Source organism: Trichomonas vaginalis, chromosome IV (assembly GCF_026262505.1).
Source record: "Trichomonas vaginalis G3 chromosome IV, whole genome shotgun sequence".
Lineage (NCBI taxonomy): Eukaryota > Parabasalia > Trichomonadida > Trichomonadidae > Trichomonas > Trichomonas vaginalis.
Window position 1 is genome coordinate 21783316 of NC_067206.1, and position 26748 is coordinate 21810063.

A 26748-nucleotide genomic window follows, 5' to 3' on the forward strand; every position below is an offset into this window, starting at 1 on the left:
TCTCTATACTTTCTTTCAACAACTCCAACTTTGTCTGTTATAAGACTCTTCAAAGCATCTGAGTTTAAAACCTTTGTTGTATCTATACTTTGAAGTTCGTTACATACTATAAGTTTCATATTCTCTATTGAGGAGTTAAACTTACCGCAGATGTTTTCTAAGTTTGTCATATTAGGGTTCGAATAGCCCTCTAACAGTTTGCATAAGATATCTGTAAAGAAAGTGTTCTTACCAGTTCCTTGTTTTCCAATTATGATGAGAGCAGTTTCATTTTTAGCACTTGGATGTTGTAAGATGTTTGCAAACCAACATAAGATATACTCATATACTCTTTCGTTTCCATTGCATATAATTTCTTTGACATGGTCTAACCAAGCTTCTATAACATTTTCTTTCCATTCTACTTGTTCGTATTTATATCCAGTGAAGATAGAATAGAAGTTTGGAGAAGGTGTATAAAACTTTATACCACGAACTGAAAAATCTTCTAACTTTGACAATAAGATATCCCAAGCATCTAACATCTTCATGCCAACTTGTACGACTTTTATTTTCTTAAGTTTCTGTTTACATTCTTGTTCTGAAACTATTGTCGCTCTTGGTTTGTTAAAGACTACATCCCATTCTTTCATGACATAACATTCTGGGCAGAGTCGACATAAATGACTAAACGTTTCAAATTCTCGACTGCTTTGTTATAGTCTCGAAATGGACACATATTTCTGAAGGCTTGGAAGTCATAAAAATCTGAAACGTCTATTCTGTACATTTTTATAAAAATAAAAAAAAATATTTTTTTATTCTTGACTTTGTTGTTGCATTTGTTCCATTTGTTGCATTTGTTGTTCTTGAGCTATTTGTTGTTGAAGTTGTTCTTGTAGTACAATACTTTCACCAGTTGCATCTTCCAATTCGAAACTTTCTGCCGTCATTGACAAATACATAGGACATAAAAGTTTTACAGGAACAAAGTTTGCGTCAACTAAGGTTAAGTTTATGTTTGCTAAAGTGTTTGAGTTCACTAAAGCTGAAAACTCTGCATTCGAATGAACAATAGGCAAACCAGCAGAGAAAGTGTTGTTTATACGCATGAGTATCTTTTGGTCATAGTAGTTTCTGTCGACATTCGAATAGCACTTTGAACCTAAGTTTGAAACAATATATAAAATAGGTGTACTTAAAGTCAATGGAACAGACATTCCTTGTATGACACCTTTTCCTGTTATAGGAAACTGTTGGTAGTAAAAACCAGATATAAGTTTTGTATTATAGCTCATATCGTTTATACTAAACTCAGTCGGACATCCAAACATAATGAAACCTGCTCTAGTTGCAGCACATGTTACATCCGTCCTTAAAGTATTAAATAAGTCAACAAAACCTGTTGGTGGTATATCTGAGTAAGTATCTTCAAAGGAGTATTTTTTACCATTCACAACAACAAAGTCTTCTGGTGTCAAAAGAGCAAAACAGGCTTTAGTCGTCATCGTGTTTAAGGTCAGTTTACAATATCGTCCTTGAGGACTTTGTAAGTTTGTTGTTATAGAATTATATGACTCAGGGTTTTAGTCGTAATAGTATAAACCACTATGTCTTCTGCCATTTACATATATTTAAAAGTTTTTCTGAAAGTGGAGAAGAACTTCATCTAAACTTTCACATGGCGTTTCTTGAAGTTCTCTGTCTAAGAAGTTCAAATATTTTGTAAAGACATAGAACTTTCCTTTGTCTACACGAACAAACAAAACAGGGTCTTTCATATCGTTCAAAAGTGTGTAAAGTCCTTTACATGAAATAAAGTCTATATTGTTTTTCTTCAAACATCTTTCAAGAAGTTTTGACATTTACTTAGCAAACAAATTTTAATGAAATGTTGTGGTCGTCAAATATTTTTATGACGTCTGGGAAACTATATTTTAAGTTCAACGTTTCACCTCCTTTCATAACGTATATCTTGTCAATGACATTATATGAAACACCACAGCAAGCAATGTCGGGTTCTATTTCTTTGATGTTTATATCGTCTGCCTCTGTCAAAAGTTTCAATAGTTCTTTCAAAACTTCATGAGGTGCAATGACATATGAGTTCACTTTTACAGGGTTGTGCTCAACCAAGTTTAACATTAGACCTAAAGCTTGACAAATCTTCTCCTGAGTTTTAAGTTTGTCTTTAAGTTGTTGGTAGTCGTTTCGAATATCTGCAACAGAACTTAAGTCTCTGCTAACTTCAGGGTATGTTGGTTGTTCTTTTACAGGAACTATTGTTATACCATCTTCGTCTTCGTATGGTTTCCCCACTTCAACATCTCTGTCTTTGACATTGACAACAACACTTTGACTGTTTGTTTGAGTTGGTGAATTTAACTTCACATCTGCCACCGCCATTAAACCTTTTGAAACACTTACGCTTCTATTTTTCGGAAATGACATTTTACTTAGAATAAAAATATGGACGCATTTGAGTATCTCTTCGAATTGAAGCAGAACAAAGTTTACACACACAAACAATACAAGTTCATTGACAGAGTAGTTCTTTACACAAACAATGGAAAATGTTATAGAATAGCAGTCTTTGCTGAACCAAAATATTTTCATAAAGCAAAGAAAGTTGGTATAACCGAGATGGTGAAAGTTCTTGAAGCAGACAAAAATATAACAACAAAACTGACCGATATTTCTAAAGGTAAGTTTATAATACAATATTATATCAAAACTGGCGTACTGTCAATATTTGACGGAGAGAAGTCAGTTCAAGAACAACTTACTGACCTGCTGCCAAAATCTGCTCGATGGAAGCTGTCGTTATGCCAATCTGAGGAGCTCCAGCAGGTTTCATCGAACGAATCTTCAAAAGAGCATCTTCTGTGAAAAGTGCTATTGGTTTTGTAAACTTCTTTGCTTTCAATTCATTTGGACCGTCTCTGTCACCAGTATATTGTATTTGAACTGTACCAACAGTTGAAATACCACCCATAAAGTCTTCTGAGTCAGCAAATGGAATGCCAAGCCAAAAGTTTGAACGGTCTCCATTTGTATATTGAGTGTTTTGACCTCCTGTATGAGTCCATACTTTCACATATGGCATAATAGAACTTTGCATTTCAGGGTTAATGGTTGTTGTGAAGTTGTTGTTAAAGTTCATAGCATCTAATGTCAAGTTGTATGACCTCATATCCTCAACTGTAGAATATTCTTCTCTTGGATAATATTTGCCATCTATGTTTATATGATATTTAATACCAGGGTTGTAGAAACAAGAATAGTCATTTATAGTTCGTCTGAACAGTACAAACATAGTATCTGCATGTTTCATTGCAGTTGTTAAAGCAATATCTGTTCTTGCACCTGGGTCAGCACTTTGGTTTCCAACTTCACCTGCAAAGTCTTTGACAGATATTTGGTGTATAGGGAACATAAGTGGAACTGCAATATATTTGGCAGCTAAAGCATTTGAAATATCTGGGTCCAACATATAGACTGCAAGTCTGCTTTCTATTCTCTTGCATTCAAATTTTTCGCATGTGAACTTAACTGGGTCCCAAGCAGTTCCAGCAGCATTGAAGTAGTAGTTTACTTCAGTGTTGAGGTTTGAGAAACCAAAGTCTAAGTCAACCTCACCTTTGCAAAAGTCACAGAACTTGGCTCCACCAGTTCCAGCTACAGCAATGCTGAATGGGTCTTGCGTTGGTGCAATGACTAAGTTATTTTTGCTTGGAGTAAGTTCGATAGAAATTTTTCCTGCCCAGTTTGGCAAGTATCTTAAAAACCTGAAGATGAGGAAAGATGACAAAGGAACTCTAAGTTTCAATTTTACTTTGGTTACTGCTGCTGCAGTTTGTCCAGAAAGGTCAACATAAACTCCTGGAACGTTAGGGTCAAGTCTTCTTATTTTCTCAATAGTTGCATACTGGTCTGTTTGTTCTCTAGCTTGTGGTTGTACTGAGTTTCTCAAAGCGAACCATTCATAGTTTGCCCATGTTACTGTTTGAACTAAATCAGAGTTAGAATATATCTTATATCCCATGAAAACTTCTGGAGCATATTGGTATCCGACATAGAAAATTCCATTGCAACCTTTCTTGTCAGACAACTTGGCAGAAGGTTTTATTTCAATGTCTTGTTCCACGTATAAGAAAGAGTTGTCAATAGAAATAATATGAAACCTGTCGCAAGCAATATCTACTGTTGTTGAAGAACCTTCTCCAAACTCACCTACGTTTCCATAAGAAACAGCAGTTGTATATTCGTAAGTTCCAGGAACTATTTCTGACCTTCTAATGGCATTGTCGCATTCGTTATACCATTCGGAAACATTTCCATTCATAGCATCCAAAACTGTTGGCGTTATATTCTGAGCGGCGTACATTTCATATGGGTAAAAATATAGAATAGTTGTCAAGTTCTTCTTCATCTAATTTCTCATGAACTTTCTTGTCAATGTTTTGTAAAGTTCTTCATCGTAAAGACTTTGTCATGAACTTCATCGTCTATGTTTTGTAAAGTTCTTCATCGTAAAGACTTTCTCATGAACTTTCTTGTCTATGTTTTGTAAAGACTTTGTCATGAACTTTCTTGTCTATGTTTTGTAAAGACTTTGTCATGAACTTTCTTGTAAATGTTTTGTAAAGACTTTGTCATGAACTTTCTTGTCTATGTTTTGTAAAGACTTTGTCATGAACTTTCTTGTCAATGTTTTGTAAAGTTCTTCATCGTAAAGACTTTGTCATGAACTTTCTTGTCTATGTTTTGTAAAGACTTTGTTGAGACTTCTTTGTAAAGACTTTGTCATGAACTTTCTTGTCAATGTTTTGTAAAGACTTTGTCATGAACTTTCTTGTAAATGTTTTGTAAAGACTTTGTCATGAACTTTCTTGTCAATGTTTTGTAAAGACTTTGTCATGAACTTTCTTGTCAATGTTTTGTAAAGACTTTGTCATGAACTTTCTTGTCAATGTTTTGTAAAGACTTTGTTGAGACTTCTTTGTAAAGACTTTGTTGAGACTTCTTTGTAAAGACTTTGTCATGAACTTTCTTGTCTATGTTTTGTAAAAGACTTTGTCATGAACTTTCTTGTCTATGTTTTGTAAAGACTTTGTTGAGACTTCTTCACTACTTTCACTTTGTTCTACTCTTTTCTTCTTCTTTGGTGTCGCTTTTGGTAACTTGCCCTCTGCTTCAAGTTGTTGTTGCTGAACTATTTCTTCCATGTCTGGTTGTATCTGAACTTCTTCCTGTGGAGTTTCTTGTACCTCATCTGCTGGCATTTCATATATTCCGATACCGTTTTCAACAAGTTCCCTATCTAAGTCATCCGGACTCATAAACCTTTCTTCTTTCGTTCCGTCTCTATTTTTTACGCTTTTCATTACCTTTTGCATAGCCGCGTCGTTATTTTTACTTTCTTGTGCTAAGTTTTCATACTGTACGGTTTGGTTTTGCAACTGTAAAAGTTTTTCTGCCTTTACATTTGCTTCAACTTCTTTTTTATACTCATCGCTATCCATATATGTCTTCAGGGCTTTTTGTTTTATTTCTTCATCTTTCAGTACTTTATATCGAGTAGTATGGTTTTTCAAATTTATGACATCTTGTTCCATTTTTGCTACTTCTGCTGCTTTTTCTGACACTTTTTTCGCATATTCCTCTGTACTTAGTTCTTTCAGTTGTTCTTCTTTCTTCTTTTTCTCTACGTTTAACTCATTGAGTTTCTTTGTGTGTCTGTCGTATTCTAGTTTCTTGTCGTTTTCACATATTTGCTTCTGTATGTCTATGTTTGACTTTTTGACATCTGCTATTTGATTTTTGAGTGAACTCAAATTCATTTGACTTTGAGGGTTATATGCTGTTCCACCATAGCCTGCCATTTTCGCTAAAAGTGCCGCTCTTAAACCTCCACTCTGTGCACCAACAACTCGGTTTAAAAGCATAGGATTGCTTGACATTTGTTGCAACATAGTGGGGTCATTCAGCATTTGTTGTTGCAACTGTTGTTGTGGTGTTAGTCTTACTATTGGATGTTTCAATGCTCTCTTCCTCTTACGTATATTCTTACGTAGCTTACGTGGCATTTAAGTGAAGTTAAAAAGCGGCTTTTGACAGATGTTTATATGACACTTTTTCCGGTTTATAGGACCTCTCTCATATTCTATCTTATCGTATCTAAACTCATCGTAAAGACTTTGTCATGAACTTTCTTGTAAATGTTTTGTAAAGACTTTGTCATGAACTTTCTTGTAAATGTTTTGTAAAGACTTTGTCATGAACTTTCTTGTAAATGTTTTGTAAAGACTTTGTCATGAACTTTCTTGTAAATGTTTTGTAAAGACTTCTTCGTCAATGTTTTGTAAAGACTTTGTCATGAACTTTCTTGTAAATGTTTTGTAAAGACTTCTTCGTCAATGTTTTGTAAAGACTTCTTCGTCAATGTTTTGTAAAGACTTTGTCATGAACTTTCTTGTAAATGTTTTGTAAAGACTTCTTCGTCAATGTTTTGTAAAGACTTTGTCATGAACTTTCTTGTAAATGTTTTGTAAAGACTTTGTCATCGTAAAGACTTTGTCCTCTAACCATCTCATAACGGTTTCCAAACCACTTTTATCGGATGTAAAGTAAAAGCATGGATGGTTATGTAAAACGTCTAAAGTTTCTAAAGAGTCTCTCAAAGTATATTTCTTTGAACGCCCGTAACTTTGAGAAGCGACGATAGTCCCTTACTTGTCGGTTTTGTAAAATAACCATCCTATCTTGTTAAGACTTCCTGGACTGTTGTCAAAATGTCATGTTGTCTCATTTTTTCAGAGAAGTTCGTTTAACCGAGGGACCGAGGGACCGAGGGACCTGGTGACGTAGCGACGATAGACCCTTACTTGTCCGGACATAGTTCTACTATTTTGAGTCCTCTACCGAAAAGTCAACAGCAACGACTTTCAAAAATTTTTAGGGCTAGAAGGCACGAAGTGCCTGGGAAGCCCGCTACACCCAAAAAAACCTCATTTTATACTTCATTGCATACTAAACATCTTCAAGGGGGTAGAGGGGCGCAGCCCTGGAACCCCCAATACCTTTTTTTTTTAGTGATTGTTATAGACCGAAAATAGATTTTTTCGGTTTTCTCTTCAAATAATTGAAAGAATGATACTATTATAGGTTTATTATATTATATAGCATATAATCATGCTATAGCCGAAAATTATAAGTTTTGAGAAGATTGAATATAACACAAATAAATTTGAATGTAAGTTAAATTGCTTGTTGTTTTTAATAGTTATTCAATGAGAAATCCACTTTTGCAAAATTCAAATTGAATGATTGAAAGAACAGAAAAAGTCATTCTTTTCAATTTCGAATATGTTTCATTGTATTTATAATTATATGGCAAATAAGATATTTAAACTTGATTTTTGAAGGAAAATTCACAAAATTGAATAAATTCAAATAATTTTTATTCAAAAATAAACTAGTTATTTGAGTTTAATACTAATTATCTATTCAAACTACAAAGTTTGTAATTTAAAATATTTTGTGAGATCAGATTGAATTAATTCAAGGTTCTTTTCAATTAATATTAATGACCATATTACGCATTTTCGAACATTCTAAACCAAATATATAAAAATGGGAGACGAATGTTAAATTTGCTAGACATGGGGGAGTTGTCTGCAAAGTTTTAGCTCTTATCTCTAACAAAAAATTAATTTTTTAAAAAAAGACCGAATACGTTTCACAGCGAGAAAAAAATAAAAGGCAAGATAGAATTTTCTAGACATAAAGAAGTTGTTTACCGAGTTTTAGCTCTTATCTCTAACAAAAAATTAATTTTTAAAAAAAAGACCGAATACGTTTCACAGCGAGAAAAAAAAAAAGGCAAGATAGAATTTTCTAGACATAAAGAAGTTGTTTACCGAGTTTTAGCTCTTATCTCTAACAAAAAATTAATTTTTTAAAAAAAGACCGAATACGTTTCACAGCGAGAAAAAAATAAAAGGCAAGATAGAATTTTCTAGACATAAAGAAGTTGTTTACCGAGTTTTAGCTCTTATCTCTAACAAAAAATTAATTTTTAAAAAAAAGACCGAATACGTTTCACAGCGAGAAAAAAATAAAAGGCAAGATAGAATTTTCTAGACATAAAGAAGTTTTCTACCAAGTGTCAGCTGTTACTTCTTCTCAATACTGATATAAAATAAAAATCTTTATTATTTATTTAACCTTTATTGTTTCATTAAACTTCATTTATTTTATATTATAGTTTTATTCTTTTAGCTACTTGTAAAATAATCTAATTTTATATCATCATTTTACCGGATTATTCTTCAGTACATCGATTGTGTATCTAAAATAATATTATTATCCTTATTCTGTTTTTTCCAAAATTCTTTTAAATATCTTTTTTGGTTAGATTACTTTATACTTTTTACTTTTATTTTTTAATTTCAAAAAAAATTTGGTGATTGTTCTATTCTGTTACAATGTGCATTATCATATTCTAATGAATTATTCATTACATACATTTAAAAAAACTTGTTAAAAATGAAATTAAAAAATTATGTTTATTATTACGCTGTGAATGTGTCAACAGCGGTCATGCCTGTATCTGTATCCCATATTTGCCACAACCTTTCTGTATCTGCATTTGTGTATTTCGGTTTCAGCTGATACATTTGATTTGGCGTGTAATTTGTTCCAGTTAATGGATTAATTGGGAGATCTTCATGCGGTGTGTTATTATTGTACTCCCAAATAAAGGCAGGAATAGCCTGAATGCTTTGGCAGCGCTCCAATGGCGGCCAGAATCTCTCAATCTTCCCATTTTGGTAGGGAGAATGAGAGTCTGTATGCCGCCATTGGACGCCCCAAAGATCAAGTAGATCTTGAAAGGCGCCCCTATTTTCTGAACAGTTGTCGGTCCAGAAACAATAAGGGGCGCCAAATTCAATGAAGGCGGAAGCCGCAACGTTCGCTGTCGTCGCTGCCAGCATATCTGGTATTTGTATACACGCTAGGACTTTGCGGCTAAAATCGTCGATTATGCCATAAATATACTGGCCACGAACACCCCTAAAATAATGAACATCTGCGTGCCAGATAAGATTGGGTGAAAGCGCCCAATATCTTACTGCTGTTTCTGGCCCGGCATGCTCTAATCGCGTCTTGGTGAAATGATTTTCTTTGAAGTATCTGCGTACTTCTCTATAAGATACATCAATTTGTTGTAATTTCAAACGTTTCCATTGTTTTGTTTGACCACAGGGAAAGGCCCGGTGGTCATGTATCACAGCAAGAGCTTTGATTTGGTCGTAGGGATTGACCCTACGACCTTTCTTGCCTTTAGGCAATGGGATATTCTGTAAGCTAAATTGATTTTGTAAAAAAGATTTTGAAACATCTAAATATTTGAAATCATTTGATTGAAGGGTTGGGGCGATGGGAACATGGGTGCAAGCTTCTTCCCATGTCATTTTACCTTCTTCAATCTGATTGGAAATACCAATTAGGTAAATTCGATCGACATACCCTTTGTAAGGATTCATTCTAATGAAGTACGTTAACAATCAAAATATTCTATAAGTGTCTAGTATGGAATTCAAAAGAATAAAGAAAATGGTAACGTAAATAAACGTATTATGAAATAATTTATAATTAAAATGAAAAAAAAGAAAAAATAATAAGTAAAGTGACTGGAAATGAAAATGAAAATCAGTGTACAGTTTTATTTTTTTCTCGCTGTGAAACGTATTTGGTCTTTTTTTTAAAAATTAATTTTTTGTTAGAGATAAGAGCTAAAACTCGGTAAACAACTTCTTTATGTCTAGAAAATTCTATCTTGCCTTTTATTTTTTTCTCGCTGTGAAACGTATTCGGTCTTTTTTTAAAAAATTAATTTTTTGTTAGAGATAAGAGCTAAAACTTTGCAGACAACTCCCCCATGTCTAGCAAATTTAACATTCGTCTCCCATTTTTATATATTTGGTTTAGAATGTTCGAAAATGCGTAATATGGTCATTAATATTAATTGAAAAGAACCTTGAATTAATTCAATCTGATCTCACAAAATATTTTAAATTACAAACTTTGTAGTTTGAATAGATAATTAGTATTAAACTCAAATAACTAGTTTATTTTTGAATAAAAATTATTTGAATTTATTCAATTTTGTGAATTTTCCTTCAAAAATCAAGTTTAAATATCTTATTTGCCATATAATTATAAATACAATGAAACATATTCGAAATTGAAAAGAATGACTTTTTCTGTTCTTTCAATCATTCAATTTGAATTTTGCAAAAGTGGATTTCTCATTGAATAACTATTAAAAACAACAAGCAATTTAACTTACATTCAAATTTATTTGTGTTATATTCAATCTTCTCAAAACTTATAATTTTCGGCTATAGCATGATTATATGCTATATAATATAATAAACCTATAATAGTATCATTCTTTCAATTATTTGAAGAGAAAACCGAAAAAATCTATTTTCGGTCTATAACAGTATCAGTGAGTGATCCAGATATTTAAGATATTTACAAAAAATTTATTAATTTGATTAACAAATTTTAATCAAAATAGCAAAAATCTATTTGATAGCTGTATGCAAACAATAATTTTTATTTCAAGCAAAATCAATTATTTTCATCTCAACGTATAAAATTGTCAATTTTATGAGAATAAATTTAAAATCTCATGAAATATAAAGGAGAGTAAAAAAAAAGTGGGGCTTCCAGGGGCTGCGCCCCTTCTAGCCCCGAAGATGTTTAGTATAAAATGAAGTTTTTATTCGGAAAATTGTTAGTCTTCTGGTGTGAATTCGGAGGACTCTTCTTGGATAGAGTCTTGTATTTCCTCCTCTTCTTCTTCCTCCATTGCTTCTGGGAAGAAGCCTTCTTCTGGGTCGAAAACATTATATAATGTGTAATTGAATGACACATTATATCTTTCTTTGAGTTCGCTCCTGACAAAGAACTTAGTTCCAGGAATACAGAAGACTTCTGTGCGTTGGAAAAGCTGATGTCCTGGAACAAATTTGGCAATTAGAGACTTCTTTTTTCCGAAGTGTTCAGGAGTTTCCATGACGACAGTAACAACATCTCCATCTGCGAGGTCTTGTTGTTGTTCGGAAAGGTAAAGAGCAATGATATGAATGGTTGCTGCGTTGAATTCGAGAAAGTCGAATTCAAATTGTGTTGTCGTATAGCATTCAAACCATTTTGTACAGTTGTCTCCGAACTCGTCAATGTATTCATCTTGGTCATATCCGTAACTAAAGACTTGGAATTCGGCAATTCTCTTGTCGAATGACCGTTGCATGTAACGAGGAAGATTTTGACGAACTTGGTATAAGTTCTCAACATTATAAGCTTAGTAAATGTTGGAAAATACTGAACTAAGACATCGCTAAGCTCAATTGGACTTGGAATTGTCTTAGTAAGTTCAATTGAACTAGCAATTGCTTTGTTCAGAACTTCACAGAACTGAGTATTGTATATAGCGTCTGGTTGTGTGTTTTCTTCGGCGTCTTTGAGATATTTAGAGCAAATTTGTTGAAGAATTTCTCTTAATTCGCTGTTAGACTTTTTGGTGGTTATTCTAACAGCTGTGCCAGTTCTTGGAGGTTGTGGGGCTTTGGCTTTGGTTAGCGGTTGAGAATTGTTAATGTTGGCTTCCATTAGACAAAAATGAACTGTTTTTTTCGGACTACTCATAGAAAAGTTTAAAATAAACCGTTTTCGTCAACGGTAACCCCCTCTATTTTTTTATTTTATTTAATAGTTACCGTTGGCAAACCGTTCCATCTCAAATATTGAATGAACTATAAACGTTTTTTGTTTTCTATATATACTTTTTTGTCCAACGGTAAAACTTTTTACACAACGGTTTTTGAGAGTCGTCGCCATTGACTTTTTTGTAGAGCACTCAAAATAGTACAGCTTTGTCCGGACAAGTAAGAGTCTATCGTCGCTACAGGAAAAGTTACGGGCGTTCCAAGGAAGTATACTTTGAGAAGACTTTCCCCCTTATAGAATGAGATAGGACGGTTATTTTACAAAACTGACAACACTTTGACCGAGTAGTTTTTTGTGCTGAACAAAAAGTGTCATATAAACATCTGTCAAAAACCGCTTTTTAACTTCACTTAAAATGCCACGTAAGCTACGTAAGAATATACGTAAGAGGAAGAGAGCATTGAAACATCCAATAGTAAAACTGACACCACAACAACAGTTGCAACAACAAATGCTGAATGACCCCACTATGTTGCAACAAATGTCAAGCAATCCTATGCTTTTAAACCGAGTTGTTGGTGCACAGAGTGGAGGTTTAAGAGCGGCACTTTTAGCGAAAATGGCAGGCTATGGTGGAACAGCATATAACCCTCAAAGTCAAATGAATTTGAGTTCACTCAAAAATCAAATAGCAGATGTCAAAAAGTCAAACATAGACATACAGAAGCAAATAAGTGAAAACGAAAAGAAACTAGAATATGACAGACACACAAAGAAACTCAATGAGTTAAACGTAGAGAAAAAGAAGAAAGAAGAACAACTGAAAGAACTAAGTACAGAGGAATATGCGAAAAAAGTGTCAGAAAAAGCAGCAGAAGTAGCAAAAATGGAACAAGATGTCATAAATTTGAAAAACCATACTACTCAATATAAAGTACTGAAAGATGAAGAGATAAAACAAAAAGCCCTGAAGACATATATGGATAGCGATGAGTATAAAAAGGAAGTTGAAGCAAATGTAAAGGCAGAAAAACTTTTACAGTTGCAAAACCAAACCGTACAGTATGAAAACTTAGCACAAGAAAGTAAAAATAACGACGCAGCCATGCAAAAGGCAATGAAAAGCGCAGAATATATAAAAGCTAACAATGACTGGTTAGATGCCCAAGCCAACGCTAAAGCAGCCCAGCTTATAGGGTCAATAAGGACAAAAATACAAGCGGATGAAGACAGTTCAAATGAAGCTTTAACGAATGCTGACTTTAAGAACGCCTTCGAAGCTCTTCATAGTAAGGTGAAACAAGTGAACGATTTCTCATCTGGAAAGAAACTGAAGTCTGAAGGTTTCGACAAAGAGTTAAAAGAAGTAGCACAAAATATGACGAAAATAACAGATGCAGCAACGAGACAGGCAGTTCAAAGTGCCTATGACGCCGTTAGAGCAACTGTTGTGAAAAGTCAATAAAAAGAGTTACAACAGACCAAAACAGACCTAGTAAATGCTTTCTTAAAAACGAAAAGTCAGGTAGGACATTACGCTGCAGATGGAACATATGTGCCAGCTGGTGGAACTTATATACCAGCTGGTGGAACTTATATACTAGCTAATGGAACTTATATACCACCAAACCCTCCAAGAGAAGCACCTGCACCAGGACTACCTAACACATTTACATCGTCACATGGACACAGACACAGGCATGCACCAAAACCAACACAACAACAACAACAACAACCAGCACAGCAACCAACAGTTCAAAACCCTGCACAACAACCACCTCCACAACCAGCACAACAACCAACAGTTCAAAACCCTGCACAACAACCACCTCCACAACCAGCACAACAACCACAAACAGAGCAAGGACATAAAAGAAGTAGAGAACAAGGAAACCAAGAATTCTTAAAAATGCTTAAAGAAGACTATGGTTACCCAGATACTATTGACTTTAGTGACAGATATAAAGAAGCTATTCGAAAGTTCAATGAAGGAAATACTGACCCGAACCTATTTAGCTTTATGGCTCAACACCAAATCGGATATAATTTCAAACCTGGAAAATACAAGCTCGCTAAGGGATATGATTTAATAGCATATCATCCAAATGACATGAACGAATTTACTCCGAGATATTTGGTGTCAGAGCTAAATGACAATTCAACTATCTTCATGAAACGCGTAAAAAATAGAGACGGAACGAAAGAACAAAGGCTTATGAATGCGAATGACTTAAATAGGGAACTTGTTGAAAACGGTATCGGAATATATGAAATGCCAGCAGATGAGGTACAAGAAACTCCACAGGAAGAAGTTCAGATACAACCAGACATGGAAGAAATAGTTCAGCAACAACAGCTAGAAGAGCCTGAAGGAAACGAACAAGTCCTTCCTTTGGAAACTAACTTCACAGAACTAGATGAAGATTTTGAACAGCCGAAAAATCTTGACCCTCAACAAGAGTATGCGGAGAATATGGAATATTTCCAAGAATCTAAAAAAAATTCGGCTGACATAGTAGAAGAATATCGAAAAATGTTCACCGACATACAAAAGACTCCAACATCAGATGAAAATATTCAGCATAGAATGGAAGTACTGAAAGAAAATGTACACAAATACAACAACCCTTTTTACTTACGAGCATTTAACGTTCAATCTTTGGATGAACTCGGTGAAGATAAAAGGTTAAATTTCAAGAAAACATATAGAAATGAAACATTGTTTAAAGTTCATTCAGAACCTAGCCAAGATGGAAACAAACCTACTTTTGTTTCTGCAGACGATGGAACTACAATGAGATGGGGTCATAAAGCTAACCCGGATAGGTGGTTCATAAACTTACAACCACAATTCCAAGAAGTTGTAGACGCAATGGAAGTCAATGGTGAACGAGATATAGCTGGTATTTTAAGCGCGGCTTTAATGCCATTGAAAGATATGAAACATGCAGATATTTTGGACCAGTATGAAATGAACATGGCTGATGGAAATATAACACCTGACGTTCTAGAACATTTATCTCAAAGAACTACACAGAACCATAGAGATGGTATATTTGGTGAAGAGTTTAGAAAGAAAGTTAGGGAGGGAGAAGGAAGAGAACCTATTGTACATGACCTTGCAAACGAAAGTTTACAAAATGTCATAAAAACTTACTTTGCAGACAATGAACTGAGAAGGGATGAATATTTAAGAAAACTCAAATGGACAGTACCAAATGAAATGTTAGTATTGAAAAACATGTTCCTTGACAAAATAAAACCAACTACAGAAATAAATGACGCAAGACTGAAACGTTGGGTAAAAGCTTTCCCATTCACAAAAGATATTGTTGGTAACATGGAAAGAAAACCAGAATGGCTACAAAAACATATATTTGGAAACAAGCTTATTCCATATGGACAAGCTCTGTTTGAAGAGCTTGAACCGGAAACTCAGGAAAGAGTCATGCAAACAATACGCGAAGACTCAAATACAAACTATGACAAACTCTTTCTAGGATATAGGTTACCTGAGATGGGCGACCAGAGCCCAAAGGCAAAAAGGACATGGGAAATTTACAACATACTAGATGAACATGAGGCAAAGATGCAACAACTTGAAGCAGAGGGCAAGTTACCAAAGCGACACCAAAGAAGAAGAGTAGAACAAAGTGAAAGTAGTGAAGAAGTAACTTCATCTAGTGAAAGTAGTGGCAATGAAGGAAAAAGAAGAGTTAGAACTCAGTCAGGAAGAAAGTAAAGCTTGGTCCACGTGGGTTCTATTATGACACATAAATCCAACTATTCTATATTTTTACCCATATGAAATGTACGCCGCTCAGAATATAACGCCAACAGTTTTGGATGCCATGAATGGAAATGTTTCCGAATGGTATAACGAATGCGACAATGCCATTAGAAGGTCAGAAATAGTTCCTGGAACTTACGAATATACAACTGCTGTTTCTTATGGAAACGTAGGTGAGTTTGGAGAAGGTTCTTCAACAACAGTAGATATTGCTTGCGACAGGTTTCATATTATTTCTATTGACAACTCATTCTTATACGTGGAACAAGACATTGAAATAAACCTTCTGCCAAGTTGTCTGACAAGAAAGGTTGCAATGGAATTTTCTATGTCGGATACCAATATGCTCCAGAAGTTTTCATGGGATATAAGATATATTCTAACTCTGACTTAGTTCAAACAGTAACATGGGCAAACTATGAATGGTTCGCTTTGAGAAACTCAGTACAACCACAAGCTAGAGAACAAACAGACCAGTATGCAACTATTGAGAAAATAAGAAGACTTGACCCTAACGTTCCAGGAGTTTATGTTAACCTTTCTGGACAAACTGCAGCAGCAGTAACCAAAGTAAAATTGAAACTTAGAGTTCCTTTGTCATCTTTCCTCATCTTCAGGTTTTTAAGATACTTGCCAAACTGGGCAGGAAAAATTTCTATCGAACTTACTCCAAGCAAAAATAACTTAGTCATTGCACCAACACAAGACCCATTCACTCTTACTGTAGCTGGAACTGGTGGAGCCAAGTTCTGTGACTTTTGCAAAGACAAAGTTGACTAGACTTTGGTTTCTCAAACCTCAACACTGAAGTAAACTATTATTTCAATGCTGCTGGAACTGCTTGGGACCCAGTTAAGTTCACATGCGAAAAGTTTGAATGCAAGAGAATAGAAAGCAGACTTGCAGTCTATATGTTGGACCCAGATATTTCAAATGCTTTAGCTGCCAAATATATTGCAGTTCCACTTATGTTCCCTATACACCAAATATCTGTCAAAGACTTTGCAGGTGAAGTTGGAAACCAAAGTGCTGACCCAGGTGCAAGAACAGATATTGCCTTAACAACTGCAATGAAACATGCAGATACTATGTTTGTACTGTTCAGACGAACTATAAATGACTATTCTTGTTTCTACAACCCTGGTATTAAATATCATATAAACATAGATGGCAAATATTATCCAAGAGAAGAATATTCTACAGTTGAGGATATGAGGTCATACAACTTGACATTAGATGCTATGAACTTTAACAACAACTTCACAACAACCATTAACCCTGAAATGCAAAGCTCTATTATGCCATATGTGAAAGTATGGACTCATGCAGGAGGTCAAAAAACTCAATATACAAATGGAGACCGTTCAAACTTTTGGCTTGGCATTCCATTTGCTGACTCAGAAGACTTTATGGGTGGTATTTCAACTGTTGGTACTGTACAAATACAATATACTGGTGACAGAGACGGTCCAGATGAATTGAAAGCAAAGAAGTTTACAAAACCAATAGCACTTTTCACGGAAGATGCTCTTTTGAAAATTCGTTCGATGAAACCTGCTGGGGCTCCTCAGATTGGTATAACGACAGCTTCCATCGAGCAGATTTTGGCAGCAGGTCAGTAAGTTGTTCTTGAACTGACTTCTCTCCGTCAAATATTGACAGTACGCCAGTTTTGATATAATATTGTATTAAAAACTTTCCTTTAGAAATATCGGTCAGTTTTGTTGTTATATTTTTGTCAACGTCAAGAACTTTCACCATTTCAGTTATACCAACTTTCTTTGCTTTATGAAAATATTTTGGTTCAGCAAAGACTGCTATTCTATAACATTTTCCATTGTTTGTGTAAAGAACTACTCTGTCAATGAACTTGTATTGTTTGTGTGTGTAAACTTTGTTCTGCTTCAATTCGAAGAGATACTCAAATACGTCCATCTTTTTATTCTAAGTAAAATGTCATTTCCGAAAAATAGAAGCGTAAGTGTTTCAAAAGGTTTAATGGCGATGGCAGACGTGAAGTTAAATTCACCAACTCAAACAAACAGTCAAAGTGTTGTTGTCAATGTCAAAGACAGAGATGTTGAAGTGGGGAAACCATACGAAGACGAAGATGGTATAACAATAGTTCCTGTAAAAGAACAACCAACATATCCTGAAGTTAGCAGAGACTTAAGTTCTGTTGCAGATATTCGAAACGACTACCAACAACTGAAAGACAAACTTCAAACTCAGGAGAAGATTTGTCAAGCTTTAAGTATAATGTTAAACTTGGTCGAACACAACCCTGTAAAAGTGAACTCATATGTCATCGCACCTCATGAAGTTTTGAAAGAACTATTGAAACTTTTGACAGAGGCAGACGATATAAACATCAAAGAAATAGAACCCGACATTGCTTGCTGTGGTGTTTCATATAATGTCATTGACAAGATATACGTTATGAAAGGAGGTGAAACGTTGAACTTAAAATATAGTTTCCCAGACGTCATAAAAATATTTGACGACCACAACATTTCATTAAAGTTTGTTTGCTAAGTAAAAATGTCAAAACTTCTTGAAAGATGTTTGAAGAAAAACAATATAGACTTTATTTCATGTAAAGGACTTTACACACTTTTGAACGATATGAAAGACCCTGTTTTGTTTGTTCGTGTAGACAAAGGAAAGTTCTATGTCTTTACAAAATATTTGAACTTCTTAGACAGAGAACTTCAAGAAACGCCATGTGAAAGTTTAGATGAAGTTCTTCTCCACTTTCAGAAAAACTTTTAAATATATGTAAATGGCAGAAGACATAGTGGTTTATACTATTACGACTAAAAACCCTGAGTCATATAATTCTATAACAACAAACTTACAAAGTCCTCAAGGACGATATTGTAAACTGACCTTAAACACGATGACGACTAAAGCCTGTTTTGCTCTTTTGACACCAGAAGACTTTGTTGTTGTGAATGGTAAAAAATACTCCTTTGAAGATACTTACTCAGATATACCACCAACAGGTTTTGTTGACTTATTTAATACTTTAAGGACGGATGTAACATGTGCTGCAACTAGAGCAGGTTTCATTATGTTTGGATGTCCGACTGAGTTTAGTATAAACGATATGAGCTATAATACAAAACTTATATCTGGTTTTTACTACCAACGGTTTCCTATAACAGGAAAAGGTGTCATACAAGGTCTATCTGTTCCATTGACTTTAAGTACACCTATTTTATATATTGTTTCAAACTTAGGTTCAAAGTGCTATTCGAATGTTGACAGAAACTACTATGACCAAAAGATACTCATGCGTATAAACAACACTTTCTCTGCTGGTTTGCCTATTGTTCATTCGAATGCAGAGTTTTCAGCTTTAGTAAACTCAAACACTTTAGCAAACATAAACTTAACCTTAGTTGACGCAAACTTTGTTCCTGTAAAACTTTTATGTCCTATGTATTTGTCAATGACGGCAGAAAGTTTCGAATTGGAAGATGCAACTGGTGAAAGTATTGTACTACAAGAACAACTTCAACAACAAATAGCTCAAGAACAACAAATGCAACAAATGGAACAAATGCAACAACAAATAGCTCAAGAATAAAAAAATATTTTTTTTTATTTTTATAAAAAATGTACAGAATAGACGTTTCAGATTTTTATGACTTCCAAGCCTTCAGAAATATGTGTCCATTTAGAGACTATAACAAAGCAGTCGAGAATTTGAAACGTTTAGTCATTTATGTCGACTCTGCCCCAGAATGTTATGTCATGAAAGAATGGGATGTAGTCTTTAACAAACCAAGAGCGACAATAGTTTCAGAACAAGAATGTAAACAGAAACTTAAGAAAATAAAAGTCGTACAAGTTGGTATGAAGATGTTAGATGCTTGGGATATCTTATTGTCAAAGTTAGAAGATTTTTCAGTTCGTGGTATAAAGTTTTATACACCATCTCCAAACTTCTATTCTATCTTCACTGGATATAAATATGAACAAGTAGAATGGAAAGAAAATGTTATAGAAGCTTGGTTAGACCATGTCAAAGAAATTATATGCAATGGAAACGAAAGAGTCTATGAGTATATCTTATGTTGGTTTGCAAACATCTTACAACATCCAAGTGCTAAAAATGAAACTGCTCTCATCATAATTGGAAAACAAGGAACTGGTAAGAACACTTTCTTTACAGATATCTTATGCAAACTGTTAGAGGGCTATTCGAACCCTAATATGACAAACTTAGAAAACATCTGCGGTAAATTTAACTCTTCAATAGAGAATATGAAACTTATAGTATGTAACGAACTTCAAAGTATAGATACAACAAAAGTTTTGAACTCAGATGCTTTGAAGAGTCTTATAACAGACAAAGTTGGAGTTGTTGAAAGAAAATATAAAGACCAAAGAGTTTGTGAAAATGTTGCAAACTTCGTCATGGTTTCAAACAACGCCGTTCCGATGAAGTTAGAAAGTTCTGACAGAAGATATGTAGTTGTCAGAACGTCAGAAGCTCATATGCAAGATACAGAATATTTTGACGACTTAGCAGAAACTTTGACACCTAACTTTTACAACCACTTGTTCTCATATTTCATGACATTAGATATTTCTAAGTTCAATCCAAGACAAATTCCACATACCGAAGAGAGACAAACATTGTTAGAAGCAAACAAGAGTGTATATGAACTGTTCATAGATGAAACTGACTTTGAGTGTTTAGATGAAAGGTCATTGTACGATTCGTATAAACAGTATTGTCAAGAGTATGGTTATATGACAGCGTCTAAACGAACATTCTTGGCAAATGTCAAAAGTCTTTTAGACGTACAGAATGGTGTATATACAAAGAAAAATTTTTCTGAGTAAATTTTAAAAAAAATATTTTTTTTATCCGATAGAAAAGATGACAAAATTCATCTCAGTCAACAAGTACATGTCAGGACTTAAAGAAGAACTAGACCCATTCACATATTTGAATGTTTACTTCTACCATTTTGAAAAGTCTACATTTGACAAAGTTTGGAACATCGAACCAGTTAAGTTTGCTATTGTGACTAAAAATGGTGCGAAATTTGAAGACTTAGACATAGAAGGTTTGTTAACAGTCAAAGAAAGTTTTGACAGAAGGTTTTCAAACCTTAAAGAAGGCAAAGCATACAAACTTGTTATACCTTATGAACCAAAGAAAGCAGACGACTATGAATATTATGAGTCTAAAGTTGTAGAAGTTCAAGGTAAATTGGGTAAAAAGATTTTAGAGTCTAAGCCAGTGTTTGCTCCTAAAGAGGAAGAGAACATTGACATTGACCCAGAAATGTTCTAAAAATAAAATTTTATTTTTACATGTCAAATTTCTTTTTCTCTGGAACTGGCTCTGGTTCTTTCTTCTCTTCTTCTACTTTCTTTTCTTTCTTTTCTCTCTTCTTCTCTGGTGGAGTTATGTCAAACTTCTCAGAACCATATTTTTGTAAAAGTGCTTTGTCATTTAATAGCTCTTCTATTCTGTTTTCTATTTCATTTTCAAGAACAGCGCATGTGTCTTCTTTGCATTCTAAGAAGTTTTGTTGGACTTCATCTCTCCAAGAGGCGTCATCTCTGTCAACAAGTCTGTCATTGACAAATTTTAAGACTTCTCTGCTTAATGTTTTATGGTTCTTGTCATATTCCCAGAAACAGAACTTTAGAACAAATTCCCCTTTCTTGTTTACACTATGTAAGATTTTATGGTCGACAGATGTTTTGCTGTCGAAAAGCTTGTCTCGAATATAGATAGCGAAATCGCTAGACATTTCCTAAAAGATAAAAATTTTAATTTTTCTAAAAATATGTTAGAAAAAAAGTTTGCTGACATTGACAAGAAATTTGAGAATGTTTTAAACAAGAACAAGAGGAAGTTGGAAAATGCTCAGATAAAACCCATACATGACAAGTTCTTATTTGCTCAGAATGGTATAACAGGTCTAATTGCACCGCCTGGGTCGGGTAAGACTTTCACTTATCTTAAAATGGCTGCACAACAACAAGAACTAGATGAGAAGAACCCATTCTATGAGTTAGTAGTCATTTGTAGTACTTCTGGTCAATTTGACCAAACCGTAAATTCGTTCAAAGATATTATAAAAAAGTCTAAGTTAGTATGTATAAAAGACTCTGAGTTGTTAGATTGGATAAAGAAGTACCAAAGAAGAGTTTTGAAGTACAATGCTATAAATGAGTATATAAACTCTAAGTTTAAAGACCCAAATGAGGAAATGCAGAGAATATTAGAGAAGAAACACTTCAGAAACAAACAGAAAGAGATAGAATACATTTCGAAGAAATTGCAATCTTACGATTGGAAGACTTACCCTCACAGATGTCTTCTTATCTTAGATGACTTTGCTTCTCATCCTTTGTTAAAGAACAGAGAACAAGACATGTGTCGAATTCTCAAGAAGCTCAGACACTTTAACATTTCAGTTGTCATTTGTGTACAGACAGCCAAGAGTTTAAGTAAGGATGTAAAGAGAATACTTACTGACATTGTACTTTTCCCCGGATTGTCCGAAGACGATTTCATGGAACTTATGAAAGAGTCCATGGCAGGTAAGTTTGACAGACATGAACTATGGGAGAAGTACAAAGTCATACAAGACCCTCATACTTCTTTCAGAATTCATATCTACGCAAACAAAGTTCAAATTGTAAAAAGTCAAGCGTAAAAATGTAAGTGTTTTAGTCTTAGTCTGTTGTGGTGCTGGGGCTGTCGGTTCTTCTGGCTTTGGAATGGACTCGGTTGGTGGAACGTCAGCCATCCGTTTGTGTCCTGTCGGAAGGAAGAACTCGGAATGTCAGAAGGAAGGACTTTTCCTGTCGGAAAGAAAAACTTTTCCTGTCGGAAAGAAAAACTTTTCCTGTCGGAAAGAAAAACTTTTCCTGTCGGAAGGAAGGACTTTTCCTGTCGGAAAGAAAAACTTTTCCTGTCGGAAGGAAGGACTTTTCCTGTCGGAAAGAAAAACTTTTCCTGTCGGAAGGAAGGACTTTTCCTGTCGGAAAGAAAAACTTTTCCTGTCGGAAGGAAGGACTTTTCCTGTCGGAAAGAAAAACTTTTCCTGTCGGAAGGAAGGACTCGGAATGTCGGATGGAAGGACTCGGAATGCCAGAAGGAAGGACTCGGAATGTCGGATGGAAGGACTCGGAATGCCAGAAGGAAGGACTCGGAATGCCAGAAGGACTCGGACAAGACAATTTACCATCTAGAGCTACCTGAGCCATCTTTGGTGTCAAGCTTGAAAAATATATGGTTCATTTACTCTTCCTCTTTGAAGTTGTCAAAATACTCTGTTATCTTTTCCTTCAGTAGCGGCAAATCTTCTTTGAATGTAAGTATTGTACAACCTTTCATATCATAGTGTGTTTGAGGTAACGTATCTTGAACTATCTGTTTAACATCTTCATTTGGTGTCATTGAAATCGGTAAGTTTTTGCGATAGAACCAATTTCTGTCAGATTTGTAAATCTTAGCAAGGTCGTAAAAGCTTTTGTTGTTTCTTCTGACTAAATGCAACATAACCATATCTCTGTCTTCTTCATTTTCCATCTCTTCAGTGTAAATCATATACTTATAGTTCTTTTCCTTACCTTTTGGTACCGAACGTGGTATTCTTTTCTGTATGTTTTTGTCTTCTTTCATCATATCTTCTCTCTGCTTTGTACAAAGTTCGTCAAGTAGCATAAGTATGTAGATTGCATAACGAGGTGAAGCCCACATTGCTATTGAACTAGCTAGGAACTTATGAACATATATACCTTTTAGATGCGATGGTAAGTTTTGTCTGTCTTGGTACATCTTTTTAAGTTCTACATGTTCAAACTCACTGAGGAGTTCATGAGTGCTATTTAATTCAAACCAGTCTTGTGGTTTCTTGGTATCTGGAGCAAAACATGCTGTCAAAATACTTTGCATTTGGTACATGTCATCTTTGACCGAACGAATGAGACGTAACTGTTTGTTAAACTGTATGTACTCATATTCTTCATTTATGGCTTCATGAACGATAGCAGTTGTTGTGTTCTCTGTTGTTGTCATATCTGTCTTTACATACAAAATAAAAAAAAATATTTTATAAAAACTAACGCTATTTTTTTATCTTGTATAAAAGATATGATTTCAGGGATTTTTTTACGAAGTGTCAAAGTTCTCTTCGTCAAAAATAACAGTTATATAATGAAATTTGGTCATTTTACTCAGCAAAAATATATTTTATGTTAGCATGTTAGATCTAACACGTTTTCTAACCTCTTTTCTAACATAACTATTTACAAGCGTTTTACATGGTATATGTTGCGATGGTTCATGACTTTAAACAGTTTTGTAGCTTCTATTTCTTCACGAAGGATATCAAAAGTTTTAACAATGCCGAATGTTTCTTTATATTTCTTCTTGACATCAGATAGAAGGAAATCGTCAGCTGTTGGATAGTTTTTGTTCAGAAATGTCAACATGTCCATTTTATCTTCTGCTGGTTTCTCTGCTTCTTTCTTTAAATCTGCATAGTCGTTTCGCATACGTTCTATCTCTTTGACGGAGTAGTTATATTTCCTCATTGCTGCTTTACATTTTGAACATTGTGGGTTCATTTTAGCATTGTACATTGAAATAAAACCTGCAAGTACAACTAAGGCGTCAATGGTTTTCTTTAACTCAAAAGTTGCTGGTTTTATCTGTTCGTTCCATACCTTACCTCTTTTATCTTTATCTCTTATCTGCCATACACATTTTGCAACTAACGAAACAAAGTTGTCGTAGGTCTTAAATTCTTCAGATTTATATATGTCAGAAACATTTTTATATACCATATCGCAGTCTTTGTCCATGACTTTGTGGTTGCAATGAAATCCAAGAAACTCATAGTTTACCTTACGTATGAACTTCTTGGTTTCTACTGAGTCAGTTGCTTTGACTTCTATTTCATCGAATTCTGGAATAGTAAGCTTTTGTTGTTGTATTTCAGGAAGTTTAGGTAGATGGTCAATAATATCCTGCATTTCATAAAGATATTCTTCATTTGTTTCATCTTTCGCACTACAGTCTAAATCTCCTTGGAGAAGTTCCTGCTTTATCTTCTGGATTTCTGTTTCGAAAGTATATGAAGAAGGAATGAAGCTTTTCATCTCTACTAACATTGAAGTTGGGTTCATGACTAACGAGTTTGGTGAAGTTGTTGCTAACATGTTCTTACAATAAAAATAAAAAATATTTTTTAAAAAAAACTAACTTTATTTTTTATGTTTTTTATGAAAGTGTCAAAACTCATGAATTTCGAGAGTTTTCTACGATGTTAGAAAAGTGGTTAGAAAACGTGTTAGATCTAACATGCTAACATAAAATATATTTTTGCCGAATTCTGTATAAAACTCTAGAGTTTTGTGTGTTTTCTACGATGTTAGAAAAGTGGTTAGAAAACGTGTTAGATCTAACATGCTAACATAAAATATATTTTTGCCGAATTCTGTATAAAACTCTAGAGTTTTGTGTGTTTTCTACGATGTTAGAAAAGTGGTTAGAAAACGTGTTAGATCTAACATGCTAACATAAAATATATTTTTGCCGAAAAAAATGAGTTTTGGTTGAAAAAACAGGTCGAGCCAAAAGTGGCTCGACCTCAAAACAAGCATTTTGTGAAGAATATACCAACCGGCGGAAAACAGCGGGTTGCTTTTTATACAAAATTCAACAGGTGAAAAAACATGTACGTTCATGTTTGACAAAACATTTACGATGAAATTCATGACAAAACATATACGATGAAATCTATCTCCTGTGTTGTTGTCTAAATGTCATGTTGTCACACTTTTTCAGAGAAGTTAAAATGACCGAGGGACCGAGGGACCGAGGGACCTGGTGACGTAGTGACACCTAAAACCATCTAACCTAAACATCTCATTTTTCAATACTTTTTCAGCACTTTTCCGTAGTTGTATATGAAAGACAATTCGAGATAAAAGTCATAGTACAATGGAATTATATGCTGCACACCGTTTGTTGTGAACCAAACTTGAAAGTCAGAGAAACTGTTACTAGGTGGTTCGTAGAATTTAGAAGCAAAGTCATAAAAGTCCTTACCGATACATAGAAAACTGTTGTTGCTTGAACTGAAACTTGCATGACACATGACATTTTGAGGGTCAAACACGTTTCTATAAACTGTCAAATCTGCTGGTGGAAGTATAAATTTAAATGGACCATCTGGTGGTAATGGTTCGTTCTGGTTTAGTAACCGAAGAAATTGTGCCCAAGAACGTTTGTCTACTCCCCAATATAAAAACTCTGTATCTCTTGGAGGGTTAATTTCAATCTTTTGAAATGAAACGGTGGAGTTCATCTTGTCGTATTCTAGTTTTAGATAGTATGTTCCATTTAGTAAAGAGTGGTATTTTTCTTGAAATTCCCAGTAGTATTTGTTTATTTGAGTTTGAAAGTCATTTAGAGTTTTTTCAAGACTTTCGTCTGAACGAATTGTAAAGATTTTCATTTCATCAAATTTTTCTATTAGACCATCAGAACCTTTATACTGACCGTGAAAATATACTGCGAACATGAATGCATTAGTTCTATTTGAAAACAAAACTCTTCTAAATCCTATTGCCTTTGCATCTGAAGGACTTTGAAGCCAACGAATTGGATAGTCAAACCTGTAAGATCGGGATGAAATTTCTTCATCTGAAATATTCCTACCAGCGTTTGTAAAGATATAGTCTAACGGTTTTGTATCTGCTACTTTTGTTCTTTGTTTTTCAACCTGAAGCATTTTATATATGTAAAAATATACTGTTTTAAAAACGTTTTAAAATGGTATGCCATATAGCTTCTTGAATTTGTTAAGAAATATATGAACGCTTTTTCCATCTGTATCTCTAGTGTTTACATAAGCATAGCCTTCCTTAGTAAAACATACTTGTAATTTCCTATAGTTTACGCCGGTATAAAAGTAGAAAGAGTCTTGTTCTTCGCTATAGTAGTAAAACTCAAACGTATGCTCGCCATAGTCTGTAATTTCAATTGTTTCATCTTCTAGTTCGTCGACAAATTCGAATACAATATCTCCAATTTTGCTTTTGTTCTTATTGTTTTCAGAACAAGTGACCCAACGTAAGTTTTCAAGTCTATTGTCGTTTCTTATACGGTTTATATGGTCTACAAAAGGTAAATTGTTAGGGTTCGGTATAAAATGAGTTGCAATGACAATATGTTTAAGATAGCG

At 34.3% G+C, this 26748-nt stretch overlaps 15 protein-coding genes and 3 pseudogenes across 18 annotated transcripts, besides 9 other annotated features; 10 read left to right on the top strand and 8 right to left on the bottom strand.

The window, feature by feature from the left end:
* Positions 1-4312: part of a mobile genetic element that runs on past the window's edge.
* On the bottom strand, positions 798-1603 carry TVAGG3_0143310 (annotated as a pseudogene). The gene has a single exon. A coding segment is annotated over exon 1 (806 nt).
* Positions 1849-2385, bottom strand: TVAGG3_0143320 (protein of unknown function, DUF4106 family; the record flags this gene model as incomplete). Its single annotated transcript, XM_051224379.1, has 1 exon — positions 1849-2385. The coding sequence occupies one exon, from the start codon at positions 2383-2385 to the stop codon at positions 1849-1851; it is 537 nt and encodes a 178-aa protein (XP_051109365.1).
* TVAGG3_0143330 (protein of unknown function, DUF4106 family) lies at positions 2762-3085 on the bottom strand (the record flags this gene model as incomplete). The annotated part of the gene is made up of 1 exon (XM_051224380.1): positions 2762-3085. The coding sequence occupies one exon, from the start codon at positions 3083-3085 to the stop codon at positions 2762-2764; it is 324 nt and encodes a 107-aa protein (XP_051109366.1).
* A 724-nt stretch (positions 4313-5036) lies between the features above and the next one.
* On the bottom strand, positions 5037-6068 carry TVAGG3_0143340 (protein of unknown function, DUF4106 family; the record flags this gene model as incomplete). Its single annotated transcript, XM_051224381.1, has 1 exon — positions 5037-6068. The coding sequence occupies one exon, from the start codon at positions 6066-6068 to the stop codon at positions 5037-5039; it is 1032 nt and encodes a 343-aa protein (XP_051109367.1).
* A 1012-nt stretch (positions 6069-7080) lies between these two features.
* Positions 7081-7917: a mobile genetic element.
* Positions 7081-7917: a terminal%2Cinverted (terminal inverted repeat of Banshee-A1 transposon ID:TVAGG3_0143350).
* Positions 7918-8265: 348 nt separating this feature from the next.
* Positions 8266-8294: a mobile genetic element.
* Positions 8266-8294: a terminal%2Cinverted (terminal inverted repeat of ISTv1 transposon ID:TVAGG3_0143360).
* Positions 8295-8558: 264 nt separating this feature from the next.
* Positions 8559-9530: a mobile genetic element.
* A 177-nt stretch (positions 9531-9707) lies between these two features.
* Positions 9708-10491: a mobile genetic element.
* Positions 9708-10491: a terminal%2Cinverted (terminal inverted repeat of Banshee-A1 transposon ID:TVAGG3_0143380).
* Positions 10492-10789: 298 nt separating this feature from the next.
* On the bottom strand, positions 10790-11660 carry TVAGG3_0143390 (annotated as a pseudogene). The gene has a single exon: positions 10790-11658. A coding segment is annotated over exon 1 (869 nt).
* A 479-nt stretch (positions 11661-12139) lies between these two features.
* On the top strand, positions 12140-12781 carry TVAGG3_0143400 (protein of unknown function, DUF4106 family; the record flags this gene model as incomplete). Its single annotated transcript, XM_051224382.1, has 1 exon — positions 12140-12781. A coding segment is annotated over one exon (642 nt), but the record flags the coding sequence as incomplete, so codon positions are not given.
* Positions 12782-12829: 48 nt separating this feature from the next.
* On the top strand, positions 12830-13192 carry TVAGG3_0143410 (annotated as a pseudogene). Its single transcript has one exon. A coding segment is annotated over exon 1 (363 nt).
* Positions 13193-13331: 139 nt separating this feature from the next.
* Positions 13332-13631, top strand: TVAGG3_0143420 (protein of unknown function, DUF4106 family; the record flags this gene model as incomplete). The annotated part of the gene is made up of 1 exon (XM_051224383.1): positions 13332-13631. One exon carries the CDS (start codon positions 13332-13334, stop codon positions 13629-13631), a length of 300 nt encoding a protein of 99 aa, XP_051109369.1.
* Positions 13632-13633: 2 nt separating this feature from the next.
* TVAGG3_0143430 (protein of unknown function, DUF4106 family) lies at positions 13634-14107 on the top strand (the record flags this gene model as incomplete). The annotated part of the gene is made up of 1 exon (XM_051224384.1): positions 13634-14107. A coding segment is annotated over one exon (474 nt), but the record flags the coding sequence as incomplete, so codon positions are not given.
* Positions 14108-14461: 354 nt separating this feature from the next.
* Positions 14462-26748: part of a mobile genetic element that runs on past the window's edge.
* On the top strand, positions 14519-15394 carry TVAGG3_0143450 (protein of unknown function, DUF4106 family; the record flags this gene model as incomplete). The annotated part of the gene is made up of 1 exon (XM_051224385.1): positions 14519-15394. A coding segment is annotated over one exon (876 nt), but the record flags the coding sequence as incomplete, so codon positions are not given.
* TVAGG3_0143460 (protein of unknown function, DUF4106 family) lies at positions 17513-18049 on the top strand (the record flags this gene model as incomplete). Its single annotated transcript, XM_051224386.1, has 1 exon — positions 17513-18049. The coding sequence occupies one exon, from the start codon at positions 17513-17515 to the stop codon at positions 18047-18049; it is 537 nt and encodes a 178-aa protein (XP_051109372.1).
* On the top strand, positions 18810-19106 carry TVAGG3_0143470 (uncharacterized protein; the record flags this gene model as incomplete). Its single annotated transcript, XM_051224387.1, has 1 exon — positions 18810-19106. The coding sequence occupies one exon, from the start codon at positions 18810-18812 to the stop codon at positions 19104-19106; it is 297 nt and encodes a 98-aa protein (XP_051109373.1).
* TVAGG3_0143480 (uncharacterized protein) lies at positions 19136-20085 on the top strand (the record flags this gene model as incomplete). Its single annotated transcript, XM_051224388.1, has 1 exon — positions 19136-20085. A coding segment is annotated over one exon (950 nt), but the record flags the coding sequence as incomplete, so codon positions are not given.
* On the top strand, positions 20439-20828 carry TVAGG3_0143490 (protein of unknown function, DUF4108 family; the record flags this gene model as incomplete). The annotated part of the gene is made up of 1 exon (XM_051224389.1): positions 20439-20828. The coding sequence occupies one exon, from the start codon at positions 20439-20441 to the stop codon at positions 20826-20828; it is 390 nt and encodes a 129-aa protein (XP_051109375.1).
* TVAGG3_0143500 (protein of unknown function, DUF4106 family) lies at positions 21229-22206 on the top strand (the record flags this gene model as incomplete). Its single annotated transcript, XM_051224390.1, has 1 exon — positions 21229-22206. The coding sequence occupies one exon, from the start codon at positions 21229-21231 to the stop codon at positions 22204-22206; it is 978 nt and encodes a 325-aa protein (XP_051109376.1).
* TVAGG3_0143510 (KilA, N-terminal/APSES-type HTH, DNA-binding family) lies at positions 22832-23450 on the bottom strand (the record flags this gene model as incomplete). Its single annotated transcript, XM_001330228.1, has 1 exon — positions 22832-23450. A coding segment is annotated over one exon (619 nt), but the record flags the coding sequence as incomplete, so codon positions are not given.
* Positions 23804-24718, bottom strand: TVAGG3_0143520 (organellar and viral DNA polymerase type B; the record flags this gene model as incomplete). The annotated part of the gene is made up of 1 exon (XM_001330227.2): positions 23804-24718. The coding sequence occupies one exon, from the start codon at positions 24716-24718 to the stop codon at positions 23804-23806; it is 915 nt and encodes a 304-aa protein (XP_001330262.2).
* Positions 25435-26295, bottom strand: TVAGG3_0143530 (uncharacterized protein; the record flags this gene model as incomplete). Its single annotated transcript, XM_051224391.1, has 1 exon — positions 25435-26295. One exon carries the CDS (start codon positions 26293-26295, stop codon positions 25435-25437), a length of 861 nt encoding a protein of 286 aa, XP_051109377.1.